This window comes from Accipiter gentilis, chromosome 1, assembly GCF_929443795.1.
Source record: "Accipiter gentilis chromosome 1, bAccGen1.1, whole genome shotgun sequence".
Taxonomy (NCBI): domain Eukaryota; kingdom Metazoa; phylum Chordata; class Aves; order Accipitriformes; family Accipitridae; genus Astur; species Astur gentilis.
The window spans coordinates 43,649,788-43,667,822 of NC_064880.1; the positions used below are offsets into that span (position 1 = coordinate 43,649,788).

Sequence of the window (18,035 nt, forward strand, 5' to 3'; positions counted from 1 at the left end):
CAATGTGAGACAGAAATCTCTTGTTCTCCGAACACCTGCAAGAATTTGGAAGTTAGTCAGTTATAATGAGCAAGTCTGGGTTGCAATCACAAAGGGCAATTCCTTATTCAATAATCAAGCTTCTCAGGAACAGCGAATTGTGTGAGTAAACACAGAACAGTCCTGTTGACCTCTAGTTGCAACTGTGAATTTTGCATATATGCCTAGTCAGGTGAAACTAAGGTTTTTTTTAATGCATTTAAAAATTATTTCTCAAAACAAGGTCAAATTGGGATTAAATAAAAAATAATAATGTTTGAAACCAACATTTTGTTTATCAGCCCCAATCTTAGTTTTTGTGAAATTAAAATTCATTTAAAACTCACTACCAAAACTAACATTTTACATGCATATTGCTTTTGCTGACGCTTCCTCAGAAAGCTATCTTATCACAGACACAGCTGTTTAAAACATTTCTGTATTATTTTACTAATAAGTACCCAGAAAGGTTACAGTCTGTTATTTCAGAGATGTTCATCCCTTTTCCCACAGCTACATGGTGAGCTGAAAAGCCTTAGGAGTGCTGCCTCCTATCCACATGCCTGTTTCTCCAATCTAGATAATGCCCCTTGCCTATAGAAAATAACGTTTCTTCCTTCAGAGCTCTCTATGGTGGGATGAAAATTGTAGTTTTTCTTTCCTTTCTTTTCCTGCAGTCATTGAAAATCTCTGTTGCTATTTCTGTAATTCTAAGAGACTTGGAATAGAATGAACATTCCTTGGAATAATGATTTTATATGGATATTTAATAGGTTATTAATTAACATTTAATAGGCTATATGGGCCTATTCTGTGCTGTTAGAGTATAACAAAGCAGTTCAGATTCACTGCAGGAACCTAAGAGACGCCCAAAGAATCACAGGGAGGCTCTTTTTTTTCCATCTTGCCATGGTTGTAGCTATAATTATTTGCCTTCTTTCCTTTATTGCACTTAAGCTCAGAAATAGTGGAGGCAGAGATCATGGGCCTGATATGCAATCCACAGCTAAGCAATCCTCTCCTGTGCTAAGCCAAGCTGCTGTTAGAACAGGCCTTCCTTCTTCTGAGAATCAAGTGGCAATATATTTGCTCTAAAGACCAATTTTTTTTCCCTAGTGCAAATTGTAGCTGTTTCACAGACGGCACCATTAGTCTAGTCACTGCTTTGGCGGTCTTTCTGGCCCACTATATAGGATATCTACAGATTTTAACTTATTCTCCAGCTATGTATTCAACATCAATGGAGATAATTCCACTAGCACAACAAAATCTATTTTTTGTTTTACCCAAGATCACATAACTTCTTACAGAAACATTTGTATACTGCCCATCCTAGCCCTTTTCCTACCATGAAGTCAAAATGCAGGAATATCAGCATATGATAGGAGTGTATATGTGTGTTGTGTCAGGTGGTGAGTTAAACCTTCCCAGAGAGTCCAGCAGCAATTCTGTACTTTTCAAAATAAGTGAGAAATGGTCAAATTTACTTTGACAAATGCAGCACTGGCACTTGTACCTTACAGGGACTGCATTCATGCTGGGTGCAGGTCCATTCATTTTAAGACTTTTGCAATACTTCTTAAAAATACATTGTGAGACATAAGTGAAGTGGTGCAACTAAGCTTGTCTCCTTGCACAGTCCTTGAAAAATTAAAAAGATTCACATGAAAAGAGATTTGGTGATTTATTTTTGCAGTTTTAAGGAGAACATGGAAATGACTGAAAGAGCACAGTTGGTAGCTTCTCTATTTGTGAAGCTGTTCCCTTCCTTTCCGAAATCTGTTCATTGGTGAACTTCTGAGAGCACAAACCTTCCGTGACCATTGATTGGGAATGCAGCAATATTCACAACAAAAATACTTTCAGAAAAGAAACTTTTTAAGCCAAAGAACTTCAGAGCTGCAGAAGATATGAAATCCTGGAATATGTGTGTAATCCTTGCAAATACTGAGTACCACCAGTTACCTGATTGTCACTGTGCTCCTTGCATGTATTTACTCCAGCATGATGGGACAAGCATGTAAATTGGAGAGCAGGAGAACACTTGTAATAGCCCCTGATTTGTGTTAATGATTATTAGCAGGACAACACAACCACTCAAAGTCTGGTGTTTATCTCTAGCTGAGCAGAGAATAACTGGAAGGATATGCCCATCCAGGAAAATCATAACTTGTAATCTCTGAGGCTTTTTAGACAGACAACAGGAACAAATTATCATGCCATAGATAAAAGCCTAAATCCTATAGAAGAAAAAGGAGTAAGAAAGAATGCAGAAGTGTACTCACTCTTTCCCTTGCACCACAAATCTGGGGGAACATTGTCCTGTTTTAGCTTTGGACGAAGCAGGGGTGTACAAGCTGTTGCCTTTGAAACAAGCTTTTCATTCTGCATTGCTGCTACCACTGAGACTTTTTACTGTAAAGGCCTTGCTGGTCATATTCACCCACTAGTCAGCTCTGGAAGAGCACTTTTTTTGTAAGACAACTGAATTTAGTCTGGTGTTTTGATCAGTCATAATTAGTATACAGAATATTTCACCCAAGGATCTGACCCCTCAAAATGGAAGGATTGCAGGATTATACCTCTGGAAGGCAAAAACCTGACATGCAGGGCCTGCACTTGGGAGATGGAGTAGGTGTGAATAGGTCTATATTATGGCACAAAGTTTCCAGGAAAGTTGTCCTGAGTAAAGCATGTCTGTCATATTGTCTGTGCAATCACATATCTCTGACTGGTAAACTTTTGAAACTTTATTGTTAATCCTGATTCTGCTGTGATTTCTGTCAGTGTAAACCAGCAGGGACTGTACTAAAAGCATTGTAACACCACCCAGGGACAGATTCAGACTAGCTGGAAGCCAAAGGCCAGTAACAGGAACATAGTGAATTCACACAGTGAATTTAGCCAGTGCACAGAGTGAGTTTCTGGTCTAATAAGCTGCTCCCAAGTGTGTGCATAGCCTTGGTTTCTGGTTCCCAGTGATTAAATTGTTGCTGATTATCTTCCCACAGATAAAATAGGATGTAGTATGCCTTGTCTCCTTCCCTGTCTAGAAGCTGCTGCTTCCTGACTAGCAGCTATTGCTGCCTCCATAATGTTGCCAAGGTAACACCTGTGGCTCAGTGTTTCCTCCTAAAATCCTCCCTCATATCACCACTATCCACTGTTGTTGGTGAGTACAATCATTCCGTCTGTGACCCCAGAAGGCTTCAGCATGTGCAAATTGTTCCAGCTGGTCTTCAGCAGCAACTCAATTTGAGTATGGAAAGCCAGTCCCTATGAACTCTCCAGATATTTCCTGATCAAATTCCAAATTGCCCTGAATATTTAAAAAATCTCCAAGGATCTGCTTAAGGCCAGCTAATAGTTGTAAGTATGATGAGATTTGACTCCCGCTTTTGCCAGTATAAATCTCAAAGGCTCTCTTGATTTCTCTGAAAATGCACCAGATACACACTGCTACAGCAGACTGGGATGTAGCATGGCTTGCCAAAAGACACAGGTTTGGGTATTAAAGGGTATTTGCTACATTTGAACAAGCAACTTATAATACAGAAATAAATGAGACTTGGAAATCCCTGAGATGTGTTTGAACTTTGACTGATAATGTTCAAAGTTTAAACTGGATGAAGAACATTCATTAAGCCATTCTCTGGCAAGATTGGTGATTGTGATTGCACAGAAATAAAAACTTTTCAGAAAATCTTGTCATTTTCACTGCACTTTGTTTCAGAGGTGAAAGAGAAAAGTGGGCTGGGATGAGAAAGGGATTCTGATAATGTCCTCTTTTACCATTTCTGTTGAAAAAAATGTTTTAACTTTGCAATCTGCAACTGAAAAATATTTCAAAAAGCTGTTTTTAGAGAAACAGTGCATGCACACACTTGTTAATAGCAGTTTGGTTTTTATGGTTCCATTTTTCATTTTGTCCCTGCAATATGAAAATGCTCCAGGAACGTTCCAGGAAAAAATCTGGCGTTAAAAAATCTGACATTCTGGGATTTTTTTAATGCCCAAATGCCTTTGCATCTGCAAATGTGTTTTAATATGCTCAAAAAAAGGTTACACGTGTGCAGAGGGCTTTGCATTTGCTGGCGAACTTTGTAGCCCATTGCAAATGGAGATTATAGGTCCTTCTGAGCTGTTCCTGGTGAAGAAAAGAATCGCTATCATATATTAATTTATTTTTCACAGCCACTGAATGAAATACAGAATCAGAATGCCACACTTCTCAACGTATATACATACTTAGTAATCCTATGAAGAAAGGGCTCTCCCTTATCATACAGAATATGAATAACTCTGCCATCTGTGGTTCTCTTAAAATGCCACCTCCTCACAAAAATAGGCCCGCTATTGCAAATGTCACCTGTCATCAACTAGTATATGTCAAGAATTTTCAGTGCCCGAGTGTCAGAACGTAATATAGTCTTGGGATCTCTGTCTCTATGTATGCAGTCCCAGCAGGGCAGTATCTGTGCTCCTGCTGAGTGACACAGCGGGCCCACTAGGAAGTGAAGGCAAGTGCTAAATATGTAAGTACAAGTAAAAAAGAGATGTTATGAGGTCTTTCTTCCTTTTTGACTAAAATAAGGAAAACACACAGGAGGAAAAGCATCAGCTAGATTGTTTTCTGTCAGCTATTGGATGTTTAAGTATCAGTGCAGTGAAGTAGACCTATTTCTTCACTTAGGTGAGCCAGGATGGAAAAGCCTTGCTGGATGTTCTACAGCGTCCCTTGAGTCCTGGGAATTCTGAATCCCTCACTGCTACTGCAAACTACTCCAAGGCTGTTCACCAGGTGTTGGATGTGGTACATGAAGTCTTGCATCACCAGCGGCGCCTAGAGAGCATCTGGCAACACAGAAAGGTCCGGCTACATCAAAGGCTGCAGCTCTGTGTTTTCCAGCAGGATGTTCAACAGGTAATAGCATTACTAAAGAAGATAAAGAATGGCCCCTTCTTTGCGGTCATAAAGATTGTTTAGTGACTTGTCTAGAGGATATTGCCATAACCAAGATGTCACACACAGCTCTATCTGTGCTAGAAATATGCTAAAATCTTAATGCACCTCTCAGCACCTCTCAGTACCTCTCAGTTTCATGTTGGAAATCATCAATCAGTCCATTGATTATTGATCAGTCCATTCCCCACAAGAATATGACACTATTTTCACCAGTTAATTTTTCACAAGTGAGCCGTAGGTACTCTACTTTTCTTGAGAAAGTGATGTTTAATAGAAAGAAGAATTTCAAGTGTAAAAAGCAATTTAACTGTGGTGTATTTCACCTTCCTATATGGAAACAATGCAGATACAGGCCTTTCAGTGGTGGTGTTTTAGATGATCTTTGCATTATTACCACTTATGGAGTCCACGTACTTGTGCTATGAGTTTGCTGGCTCAAATGAACTGCACACCCTGATATGCAGAGCCCACCTCACAGAAATACAGTTTATACAGTACAGGCTCACCTCTGAGAACTTAGGCTCCAGGTGAATAACTTTTCTCTCCCAAAGGAATCCATTTGAATACCAGCACAACAGCGTAACTGACAGCGAGTATGAAAAGCCATGTTTGTAGCTGCCAAATATGCAAGCACAAGCAACAGATGTTACAGGGCTCTGCTCATTCAGGATGGTGTGGTTTGTTTAAGGGCCCCATTACAGCCCGAAGCAGATGTTGGTAGCAATACGGTACTTGCTTTAAATGAAGAGGCTGAATGTTCTAATCATGTTTATGGAGCATTCTAATGTCCCTAGAGTTCTTTATGGTGTTGCCTTCCTGCAAGTGAAAAATGAGGTGGAGATGGAGTGACAAAGCCGTCACATGCAAAATAAACATGAAGCAGCAATGACAGGAGACAGGCAACTTTCATTCAACATGCAAATTTGTGGTCCTGTTAGTGCCATAGTTGAAGTGCACCAGCACAGACAGAACTGTAGCTGTAGATATCCTTTGCAAATATGTATGACCATTTCTCTGGCAGCCTTGAAAAGTTTGCCGGACTTTCTACCTGCTCATTTTTTTCCTATGAAACCACACAAATATTCATGCCATATAGATAACTAAAACCAGGATTGAATGTAACAGATGCTTAATTTAAGCAACTTCACTTTCGTTATGTGTCAGTAAACATACTGCATGGTAATGAAATTCATAAGCTATATATTAAATAGAGCATGTACTCAGAATTCAGTTAGAATACTCTTTGCAAACTATATGAAGTTAATACAATTTTGGAGTTAAAATCTCAAAAATCAAGGGTTGTAAATTCTGATATTATGCTTTTTCCAATTGTGGTATATAATGTCAATAAGAATCCATATTATCTTAGGAATTCTTCATCCTCTAGGGTGATTTACACTTTTGTTCAATCTCTCCAACCCAAAACTTTCTCTCTTACATCTTTTGAAATCAGTAGAAGTGTTTATGAGGTTCATTCATGAAACCCATTCAGACTTTTACTTCCCACATATGCAAGGCAATGAGGCTGCGTCACTGGTTTTCAAAAGGAACAGGTCTTTTGTAAGTACCGTGACTTTTGGTGAGAGGAAAAGAAACAAGCAGTAAGAGTCACTGGAGTACAGTCACTTCAGAGAGCGTTACTGTGTGTGAGTTCTGTTGGCAGCAATCTTTCAAAATTTTTCTCTTAATGGGTAGTTATTATCTGGAAAGCAACAACTTAATGACAGACACGTTTCTGTCCTAGCATACACTTACTGGAGGCATCTCTTTGTCCTACTTAGAAAGTAAAGAGGAAGAGATGAATCATTCTGTTCACTAAACATCTGTACTATTCAAGATAAATGCTTTGTAACTCATAAGTGAAATGATCAGCTAAACAGAAATATGAAGTGTAGATTCCACAAGGAGGAGGAAAATATCCGAGTAGGTTGATGGTGGTTTTTTGAAAATAATCGCCTTGTATATCTGTTGTGCAATTCCTGTTACGCTTATTTTGTTAAGTGCCCATCAGTTGGCAGGTGAAGCTGTCTACCTGTACGTTGTCACTAATCATAAGTAACATTTATCTATAATAATTTGTTGCCTTGTCAAAATTTAATAACCTTTAACTGAGTTCTTCCTGGTTCAAGTCTAAAAAGAAAAGATGTGGGAGAACAAATCCTGACAGGAGAGTCATGGGTTTATTAGACTTTGCTGTTTTCTAGACAAGTAATGATACAGTGTAGTTTCGGTAAGGAAGATGTTCCTCTTCCCTTTCCACCCAGCTCAAAATTAAGCATGTTCTCACAGATGCAGTTTTCCCTACCAGGATGTCCTGTGGCTCTCCAGCTGTTGGCCAGTGCAGTAAAAATTCTGGTGAAAGATGATCTCCATGTCAGAACTTACACTCCCTCACTTGTTCATCTATACCTTTCTCTTCATGTCAACTGTTCTGTATCAATCTTTTCTTAAAAGCAGATGTGAATAGGGACAGGTTTTGTTGCATTGTATGTTCTTAATACAGTCTCCAGGATTATTTTGCATCCTCTCAGTCTGCCATTAATTGCATTAATAGCTTTTGGTAGAGACACCTCTCCAAGAGAAGAGATTCTTATGAATCTTGAGAGATCAATAATTTGTCACCTAAATACTCTAGTTAGTCTTGCCAGAGGGATCAAGTATTTAGGCATGCAATATCAAGTGTTCATAGAGGGGTCTTGCAAAAATGGTTAGCTGGATGAAGGCTTTATGTAGGCCAAGTGTGTGCCTTTTGGACTAGATTTAAGGGTTAAGCTGTGTTAAAGAGGGCTCGTTTATGTCATTCCTGGGTGTATTCTGCATCATTTGCAAGGCCAGACTACACGCATGACCGGCAGCTCAGGGCTGTGTTCTCAGATAGTTTCACACTGTCAAGGAAATCCTTTTGATTCTAGCTGGGTTTTAGTTTGAACTGCACAAAACCTGAAAACATTGAAAATGATGGATTAAAAGAAATAAGAGTATTTTTTATTCTGAGATAGAAAGTCAGGTATCCTTAGTGTCATGTCATAATCAAAATACAAGTTGTGCTGTAGAAAAAAAAAGGTTTAAACACTGTGGATAGCCAAGTTACAATATTAACGTAAGAAATGTTACAGTATAAAATAACATTGGAAGTAATCACTACCTCACACCATCAGATATTTTACAAGATTGTTATTACATCTATGTATTAATACAATTACATCAATTTGCACATCTGAACCAAGGTAAATAATGGTGTGCTAAGGACAATGAGTTATGAACACACAGAATTTTAAAGAAGGAAACAATATAAATGGTGTGAAACTGAATTTACAGCCTTCACAGGAAATGGAGCACCATTCACACAAAAGAGATAGCAGTTAAGACAATTTGTGAGCTGTTATGAAGCTCTACACAGGCCGGAACTGACAAGGTACTCTTTTAACACCAAAAGTATTTAGGATCATTATAAAAATGCTGGATTGCCGAGTGTGTAAAATACTTCATTGCTTCGGTTGTTTTTTAGAAGTTCTCTATCATTTCAGATAGGGAAGAGCTGAATCCTTTGATCCTTTTAGAACACAGTTGTGGGAGAAGGTGCTGAGATTCTGTCCTCCAAGGGAGGAAAAAGATCCCTTTGACATTCATAGTAATATTCTGTAATTCCTGCAGAAGCTTCAGCTCATTTTTGGTAGCTTTTCCTTTTTGCCCCTCTCTGCTCTGTGTCTTCCCCTTCTGCAGACTATTTACCAGCAAATTAACATCATTTCCATTTTTGTTGAAATTTGAAATTATTTTCACCTTGTCTCCAATTACCACTGCTTTCCACTGTTACATCCTAATTTACCCTGTCTGCCTCTGCATGCATTCCTCCACTTTACTATGTTCCCTTTGCCCCCATGAAGAGCAACACTGTGAAACAAGCAAGGGAGGCATAAGGGTTGTACCATGAGCAGATGTTACCAAGCAGCCTTCAAAATAGCTGGAGTAAGTTTTTAATGCTGTTCTTCACCCCACTGCCTCCCCCATTCCCTTTGTTTCATACAAGCAAGAATTTTGTCTGAATTCTCTCACTTCATAAACTCATTCAACTAAAGCTGTAAAGCCTGAAGCTTACCTATTAAAGCAGAAGGAATACGGAGACCCATCAGATGCATTATTGAAATGGTCTGTGCAAGCCTTGAACTTGGTATTTTAAAGCACTTTCGTGGCAGAGTAGGCAAACTGCTACTCTTATTCTGCAGGCTTCATTCCTTCTCATGGAAATTCTCAGTCTTTACATAATTTCCATACATACACACCAACACTTAGCCTGACAGCTAAGCTTAGGCAGCCTTTTTTTCCACAGATTCACATGATTCTCTCAAAGTCACTGCTGGTGCTGCTTTCTTCTTGCTTCACTTTGGTTGTGATGGTTGCCTGTAAAGGAAAAGCTGGAAAATAGGTGGATGTAGAGGTATTCTGTGTGCTGGTGGAGTTTCTTGGCTATGTACAAAGCCTTGAGTTAGCTGTGGTGGCTCTGCATAGCAAAATGGAACAAGCCCATCATGCCAGATGAAGACCAGTAGTAAACAGCAAGATGACACTAACAAATGCTTACTGGCAAGAGGGTAGGCACGTACTAAGAAGGCTAGGACTGTTGCCATACCAGCTGTAGTGATGTCTCAAATCCTCTTGGTTACTGAAAAGGTGAAGCTAGACCAGTGTCAGGTTTACCTGGATTTCTCTAAATTTGTGGATCTGTGTTCTGTTGGCTTCATGCCTAGATACATTAATGGGCATAGCTTTGGTTTCCTTGTGTGGTTGTCTGCCTCTGGTGATGGATAGAAAAGCCACGTGGCCATACTGATATCATTACACTTACCAGCTGCCATTGCTGTGGGAGACTGCGAGGAAAGGCTGTCTCTCTTCATAACCAAGCACTTTAACTTGTAAAGTGTCTGGCTTTTACTGGCCAAGAAAACAGATCAGGGCATGATCCTGACATCATTTGTATGTAAAACTGTCCTGCCAACATCTGTCTGTCTCCATACACTATCTGAGAATGCTGAACACTTCATGTGGTGCATGTGATATATGTAGTCCATTTGCAGAAGAATGCTAGGATATTCAAGGCAGTTCATGATTCATATAGCTCTCACACAAGATTTTAGAGGATTAAGTCTGTACATCCCCACACACATGCACAGATACACTCAGTTGTTTTGATCACTTCAAGGCAATGAAGAGTTCTGCAACATTCTGTAGTTTTCCAATTTGTCATAGTTTGTTTCAAAGGCAGAAGAAATCAGACTATATATCTCCTTTTATGCTTTGTTTACAATAATACCTTCACTGGGTCTTGTAAAACAAGGGATTTATTTGTAAACAATTGCTTAGAAAAAAGAACATTATAATCAAGTCAAGATTATATTTACTACCATATGACTTCAGCCACACCACCCTGCAAAAATACATCACATGCTCTGTGTGCCATCTGAGCAGATTTAGCCTGTAAATAGCTTCCACTGACAAATCACTAATTAAAACATTACAATTCAAAGCATCCTAGAGAATTTTCACAGCCCCTTTGGTAAATTTATCAAGTAATGAGATGCGCTTAATGTTTGTCACTTATATGTTTACGTTTTCAAAGTATTATTGCTGTACTTTCTCTGAGCTTAGAAGGCATATGTGACCTTACCAGCAATAAGGTTGAAGTATTACTTGATAATGAGTAGAGGTTCTAACTATGGTTGTATTGTCCCCAAAAATTAATGAAAAAGGAACTCAGGAGTCAATACTGGTAAAACTACTTGGCAAACTTCTCCCAATGGGATGTAACAAGAGAGAAAACAACCTTTTGTTATCTGTGACTGAGAGATAAATACCTCTGTTTTCACTAACCCTGTCCTTCCAGCAATTGTTGAGGCCAGAGTTTCCACACCTGGTTTAAATATTTCACTACACAGTTCTGATAGATCACCATACAACTTTTACCTACATAGCTCTAAAGGACTAACTTAATAAGATGTGCACGTTTCCAAACCCACGTTATGTCTCTAACAGCCTCTTATTTAGTACTTGTCTGCCTTATTATTTATGCAGTAAAGGATGGTACATTTGTAGTAAAAGGATTTTTTGTTTGTTTGTTTCCATCCATTCTTCGTCACAGACCATGCAATAAAACATCTTGGCAACCACTTCTTTAGAGCAATTTTCATTCCATTCCTTTTGTTCCTGCCAAAGGATCTGGCACATTTTCAGGCAATGTGAGTGCAAGTCTAGGCAATGAAGAGATTTGTGGCCCCACTCATCTTCTGAGGAGGACTAACAAGTAACCAACATTGACACTGATTTGAAAGTGAAGTGGTGGTATATTTGTGCTGATTAGTATCCTGCAGATATTATGAAAAGAACTAATAATGACATGGCTATTTAAATAACACAAGGGTTGCTGAGTGACTTAGTTGCTTATTTCGAACTGTTAAAAAAGGACCGTCATTCCTTAATTTGAACCCACAGTGGCATGGAATTATGCAGGAGTTTCAGATGATTTCTGCTGGCTATATATGTATCTCTAAGCTCTGGTGGCAGCAGAGAGAGTAGTAGAATAAGAGCACGCTGCACAGCTATACAATCCTTATTACTCAATGACCAGATTGTGTTGGATTTGCTGCACAAGGCAGCCGTGCTAGGAAGGAGAATATTGCCCACATATTTCTTCAGTTTCTGGTGATTTCATATGGACATTTCTTTAGTTCCTTTAGTTTGCAAAGTCACAGAACATTTATGGACAGTGCACTCAGGGTTGTCCAACTCAAACAGGACAGGGTTCTTGGAAAAAGTACACAGCTGAAAGAAATAACATGCATTTTTCCTCTTTACCAGTGACTCTGGCATAGAAATCTGCTCTTTGAAGGGCGACAGCACAGCTTCCCAAGTGAAGAGTACAAATATGTGGCACTTTGGTATTTGAGCATGTTCAGACAATGGCTCTTGGTATAGAGCTAGGCTCTGTGTCCAGGCAGTCACATTTGCACCCTGTTACTAGTGATCGGTGTATGGTACAAGAACACCTCAGAGATGTCTCAGACTATCAGCTTAAGCAATGAATTGCTTTAAATACTTCAGACACACGTGAGAGAGGGAACTCTGTTCTAAACTTCTGACAATGCTCTTTAAATATAGATCAGTATTATCTTGTATTTTTTGTGCCAAGACTCTTCACAAAGAACTATAGGCTTACATTATTACATTTTCATTTAATGATATTTATTCTGGAAATTCCTTAAGGGTTGCTGATTAACAATACTCTATCCTCTTCATAATTTGATTTAAACTGTAACTTGAAATTATCTGAAAACAACCTTTATGTCCTTCTTCCTCTATATAGTTATTAAGCCAGGCAGACAATTGTTCTTTGTGCTTTTAAAGAGTCACTGATTAAAAAATAGTAATGATCACTTTTTAATTTACACACAGAGCAGTAGTGCTAGGAGTATCAAACTTCAGGGGCCAGCTTCAGTTACCAGCTGAAGTTTACTTAGCATTGATGTACGAGCAGAGCGAGAACACTTTGATGAGCTCCACAGCTGTCTTGGGAAATAGGATCTGAAGAAATCTGAACCAGCCATCTTGATCTCTGAACCTACTGAAGTGAGAAGAGGAACTGGGGGCGGGGGGGGGGGGGGAATTCTTTGTGTCCCATAAAGTGTTTTTCTTGTTTAGAGCACTGTCTGTCTTTCAAGACCTAGTCCTTTCGGATGGTCTGTTTTGCTATTTGCTGAACTGCAAATGTTTGGATTCTTACTGAGAGTTTAGGAACCTCTGAGAAGGCCTTCTGAAAACCCTTTGAAATCCCACTGACTCACTGAAGTTTTGGATCTACCTCATAGTGGATGAAGAGGACATAATTCATAGTATGACAACATGAAGAAGGTGATATAAAGATAGAGTTAGTTCCCTGTAGGTAGATGCAACTATCCATGGTCTGGATTTATCCTGCCTGGCTTCAGGAGTGTGACTGAATCATCCAAGTCAGGAGCCTAATGCATAGTCTCCTTTTATAGTCAACAGAGAGACGCTGGCATCTTCAGAGAATTATACAGTCTGTCTAAGATCTGAATTGTACCCTGGATACTTCCCCTCTCTTACTGTTGAATGTCAGAGAAATAATGGTAAGGTAGGCTTTTCAGACAAGACCTTCAGTTTATTACCTAATACTGGGTGAGATGTATTAGGATGCAAGAGCCCTATCCTGTGTGGTGCACAGCACCTTTAGCCATCATGACAGGCCACTCAGTGCCTTTCTGATCTAGGATTTGCTTTGCAGCAAACTGCAAGCAAGTCAGTCCTAGGCAAACTGCTAAAATTTGCCATTACACTTAAGCAGAATCATCCTCCTTATATACCATGTCCTCATTGTCTGTTTCTATCCCAGGATTGTTTGCATGTCAGCATCCCTGAAAATATGATGTGTAGTTTATGGTTTCTGAAAGACATTGTTGGCTTTCATTGTCATGGCAAAGGAGGAGAAAGAATCAGGCTTGTCTGTTACTGATTAGGCCTCCAAAAATAGTAGGAAGAAAAATAGTTTTCTCCAGAAATATGTATATTTTTTGATTCTAGCAATTGCTAGAATGAGTAATCATCACCAAGGACCTGGAGAAAAGTAAGGTCTTTGAATAAATGTAGGCTGGAATGCCAGAAGACTTTCTCCCCTGTAACTTTAAGAAGTAACAATAACAGTAGTACTTCTTGCTTATTGTTGTTTCTTTCATCTCAGGATTATGGGTTTTCTAAATGTTGATGTTGAGCGACTTGTCAAAGGTCACCGAAAGCTTCATGACTAGAACTCTTCATGTCAGGATGTCTGATTCACAAATCCCTGCTCTTAAACCCTTGAAGTCATTGCTACTCCAGTTTTACCCCTTATGAAAAGGTCTTATAGGATTTATTGGGACTATCTAAAATGAAATAAGGGTCTGTTATGCTAAGAAATAAATAAGCTATTTTGGGCATTGGCTTAGGAGTCCAAAATAGTCATTCTTTTCTACTCCATTTGTTTCCCTTGATCTTTCCTTCCAATTATGTCCTCACATGGCCTCCCAGCTTTTTCATGATCCTGCCTGTCACTCAGAGTGATCAGTCCTCTTTCATATTGCTTTTGACTGATAGCCAACAAAAGGTATTTTCATTGAAGTGAGAAAAAACATAGCCAGATAACAAAGAGGGTAATGATAGCTAGTTCCTAAAGTATAACTATAACAATTTCACTGTGTTTTCCTCCACAGAGCAGCTGCTCAGCCAGCTGGTTACTTTCCCCCTCTGGTAATGAATTGCATTCATGATCTGAGATTATTATGTTTTGCTGGGTAGCAAGGCCCAATTTATGTTGAGCTGATCTGGCACCATGACCTGTTTCTGCTAGCTGCTCCTCTCCATGCTAGTCATTCCCACTAGCTCTTGCTTCTCCTTCAGCAGCTCTACCTTACTCCATGTCGCAAACTACTTTTACTAGCTCTGCTCCATATGGCCGCGCTCTGCAACAGCTCTTCACTCTGTTAGCATCTCCTGTTGGCTGTGCCTTGTTTCGGTAGCTGCCCTACCTAACTAACTTGACTAAAGGGTTCTGGTATTTCTGTCCTTGGAAGAGGTTGTGCACTATTTAGGACTAAACAGTGGTTTAGCTCACAGGAGACTTTTAAGCAACTTCTTTTGTTTCATATTCATCATAGGGAACTATTACACAAAGCTTCTTGCTTGTTTTTTAAAGTTGTAATCTTTGGATTGTAGTTCTGGAAGCTATTGCCTAGGCTGGGGTGACCCTTCAGGCACATTTAGACAGAGCTGGTTGGCTCAAACTTCTGCATACTATTACAGCTATAAACTTTCTTTTATGTTATGCTGTGGTTCCCTTTTAACAAAAATGTCTTTCAAATGTGAAAACATACAAAACAAACAGGCCTGTCCATTGGTCTTTTACCTTTCTCCTACCTTTGTTTTGATAGTTCTTTACTTGTATCTTTCCTGCCTTTTAGATATTTTTGGATAGGATGTGTGTTGAGGGATGGAGAAAATAACTTTTTTTTTTTGGCTTCAGCAACATACAAAACATTCTGACCTTGAGACAGTTCCCTTCCCAAATAAGGAGGAAAAGTGGGGGGGAACCACAAAATGACCTTTTTTTTTTTTTTTTTTTAATTTCCCTCTTCCTCCAGCAAAAAGTGACTTTAAACAATCCAGAAGTATTGTTTCTGCTTGCTTACCTCCTCAGGTTTTGAAAGTGCATGAGGTGTCAGGAAACGAGAAGAGAAGGAAGTTCAGGATGAGGGGATGCCATATTCTAGGAGCCACCAAGCTAGGAGAAAAACATAAGAAAGGAAGCAGTTTTTCACCGAAAATTTTGGTTTGGAGGAAACTGAACTTTTCATTCAAAAGGTGCTCTTAGAAGAAGTCCTCAACCACTTCTGCCCCTCATTCTGCCCATGACTGTCACTCCTAGAGTCTTTTAGGTGGCTCCTCTTCTCTCTTGGTTGTCAGCTCAAGGTTGTTCCTTGCTGAAAGGGCTTTTCATAAGTCTGGTCCTGCTTGCACATATATTCTAGTTTATTATTGCATTACCAGTCTGCTGGGGGACACAGGGCTCAGCACCTATTTGTTTACCTCCCCACAAACAGCTTCTCATTGCCATTATCCATGGCCTCCTTTGGTGAATCTGTAAGGTCATTGACCTTTCACCCTTCAAAACCCTCATAGGATCCATTTCTGTTGTGACATGAAGAAGAAATCAGCCATACAGTTATGTGTAGATTACACAGTGATGCAAACGTCCTGGGCTTTTTATTTCAGCTCTGCTGTGTCTCGCATACCGACTGCCTGGCTCAGCATGGGGTCTGTATGCCACATGCAAAGCTCCTCACACACCACAGTAACTTAGCCCTTTTCCCACTTATTTGCAGTACTGAGCTGTGACTTCTCTGCCCTGGCACACCACGAGTCAAGTGCAGCTGGTTTGCCTGAGCAGCGATTGACACACAGGCAATACAACAGAAGAGATGCTGCAGTGGCCCTACAGCAGGAGAAATGCTGTGGTGCAGGTTTGAATCCCTAGGTGGGACCCAGTGACAGAGGAACCCTGCCAGGAGGTCAAACACAGCCTTGCGCTGCATTCCTTTCCCCCTGTGCACAGCCTGACACATCAGAGTATCTTAAAATGGGAGATAAAATGTTTGAGACATTAGGCTATTTATTTAAAAGACAAGAGATCCTAGAAAAGTCCCTGATGGAGAATAGCCACTCCTGGCATTCAGGGCACTTCTTTCATCCTTGTTCTCCTGCTTCTCCTTCCCCACATGGTTTGCACTGTCATATTTTGCCTCTAGTCCCAAATCAGGTGAGAGCCCCATGGGGGAAAGGTTATGTTTTCCTTGATGTTGGCATGATGCTCAGCCCCAAAGGGCTGTGACCCTGGCAGGGGTGTTTAAGACTACTGCAGCATTGTGCCATCCTGGTGAGTTTTTCTGTTACGGGGATGAGACTATGTACCAAGACCCATTTGTCCCAGTTGGGATTTGTTGTCTTACTAAACCTGTCTTTGCTGTGTGCTGTGATCGTAAGCCTTGTTAAACCAAGATGATTAAATCATCTGCTCCCAACAGTAACCTAAAGCAGCGCTTTATTTAATATCCTGGTCAATCAGCAATTTTCTCCATGTTGAAGCAGACAACTCAAGCACAGTGGGGAGTGCCTACATGGGGCCTGGAGCATAGTGCTTGCATTAAAGACTACTCTGTTGTAAAGCTCATCCTTGCTTTATCAGTCCTTTCTAATTGTTAATTGCCTTTAAACATCTTGTTTAAACTAGTAAGAGTTTAGGTGGGTTGATACTATCAAAATGTAGATGGTACTGTCTAAATTAGCAGAGCAATCTCAGGTTAGTGCAGTGGCAGCAGTTCCAGTCACCCAGAGCACTGAAATTAGGAGCCAGCCATGTAGGTTGCTTTTTTCCTGCTGAGCAGTTGAGGAGTGTATTCCCAAGGTAGGTGCCTACCTGACTTACTATTATACGTCTGCCTACACTAATACCATGATGCTCTGGTTACAGCTGGAGCTAAAAAACATATAGTAAATGTGTTCAGGGTTTATTTCATGGTTTTTTTCCTGAGTGTTCAGTGGCTACCACTGAACGTTTAATGACAGCAGTAATGATATCATTATCTTAGTCTGACATTTATTTATCAGTGGATCTCTTTCTTTGTTTTACAGACAGAGAAACTGAGGCACTGAAAGGGGCCATAAAGCAGATCAGGGTTGTAACTGTGAAGAACAGTCCTTTTTTCTTTTTCTGAATTTTTATCCACTCTATCTTAGTTTTGTTTCCTCTCTTGAGGCCCGTAGGCACATCTGTCACTGGCAGAGTTAAAACCAATTGCTCTATTTACATACCTGAGGATAATGTACTTTTCTAAAGAGTTCACGTACCTCCTTTTTCCCCTCCTGTGTACTTGCTGTATTTCTTGGGGGCTTTTTACATTTCAGACACTCCCACTGAGAAAAAAAAATGAAGCAAACGTATGGAAGGAAAAATGCATATGGCTTCACAAGCCACAAAGGGCCTCACTTTCAAATGCACAAATTTCTCTATAGGATCAGAATGTTTTTCCTCACAAACATGAAGAGCAATACTGTGATGCTGTGTTTACAAACATGAAAATTAGCTGTGGTGATAGGTGTCATCAGTAACAACAACTTGGAGGTCAACACTATTAATCTAAATCAAAGCTGCCAATCAGAAATCTAAATCATCTGGGTCCTGCAGGTGTCTCTACTTACTATCAGGTCTGCAAATGCTGTTTTTCTGTTGGTCTGATGCTAGAGGAGCAAAATAGAGAGTTACTAGAGGTAGGAGGAAACACAGGATGCTAAATAATTATTTGAGAAATTTAAAAACCCCCTACTACACATGGTCACAGCATAGACTGAGTATTGTTAACTCAGCATGAAAGAGGTTTCTAATAATTAGGGTGTTGTTTCACCTATCGGTGCTTAAGAGCTGTAGATATCCCCTATTTCAGTGTGCGTGAGG

At 39.8% G+C, this 18,035-nt stretch overlaps 1 protein-coding gene across 8 annotated transcripts in view; it reads left to right on the forward strand.

Moving 5' to 3' along the window:
* Positions 1 to 18,035, forward strand: part of KALRN (kalirin RhoGEF kinase) — a 529,910-nt gene that overhangs the window by 255,170 nt on the left and 256,705 nt on the right. For all 8 annotated transcript variants that reach the window (XR_007507253.1, XM_049810170.1, XM_049810120.1 and 5 more), the window contains exon 9: positions 4,712 to 4,942. Coding sequence is in view for 7 of the 8 variants with exons in the window: in XM_049810170.1 (XP_049666127.1) it covers positions 4,712 to 4,942 (231 nt within the window). In the remaining variant the exon portion in view is untranslated. The remainder of the gene's footprint in view (positions 1 to 4,711; positions 4,943 to 18,035) is intronic.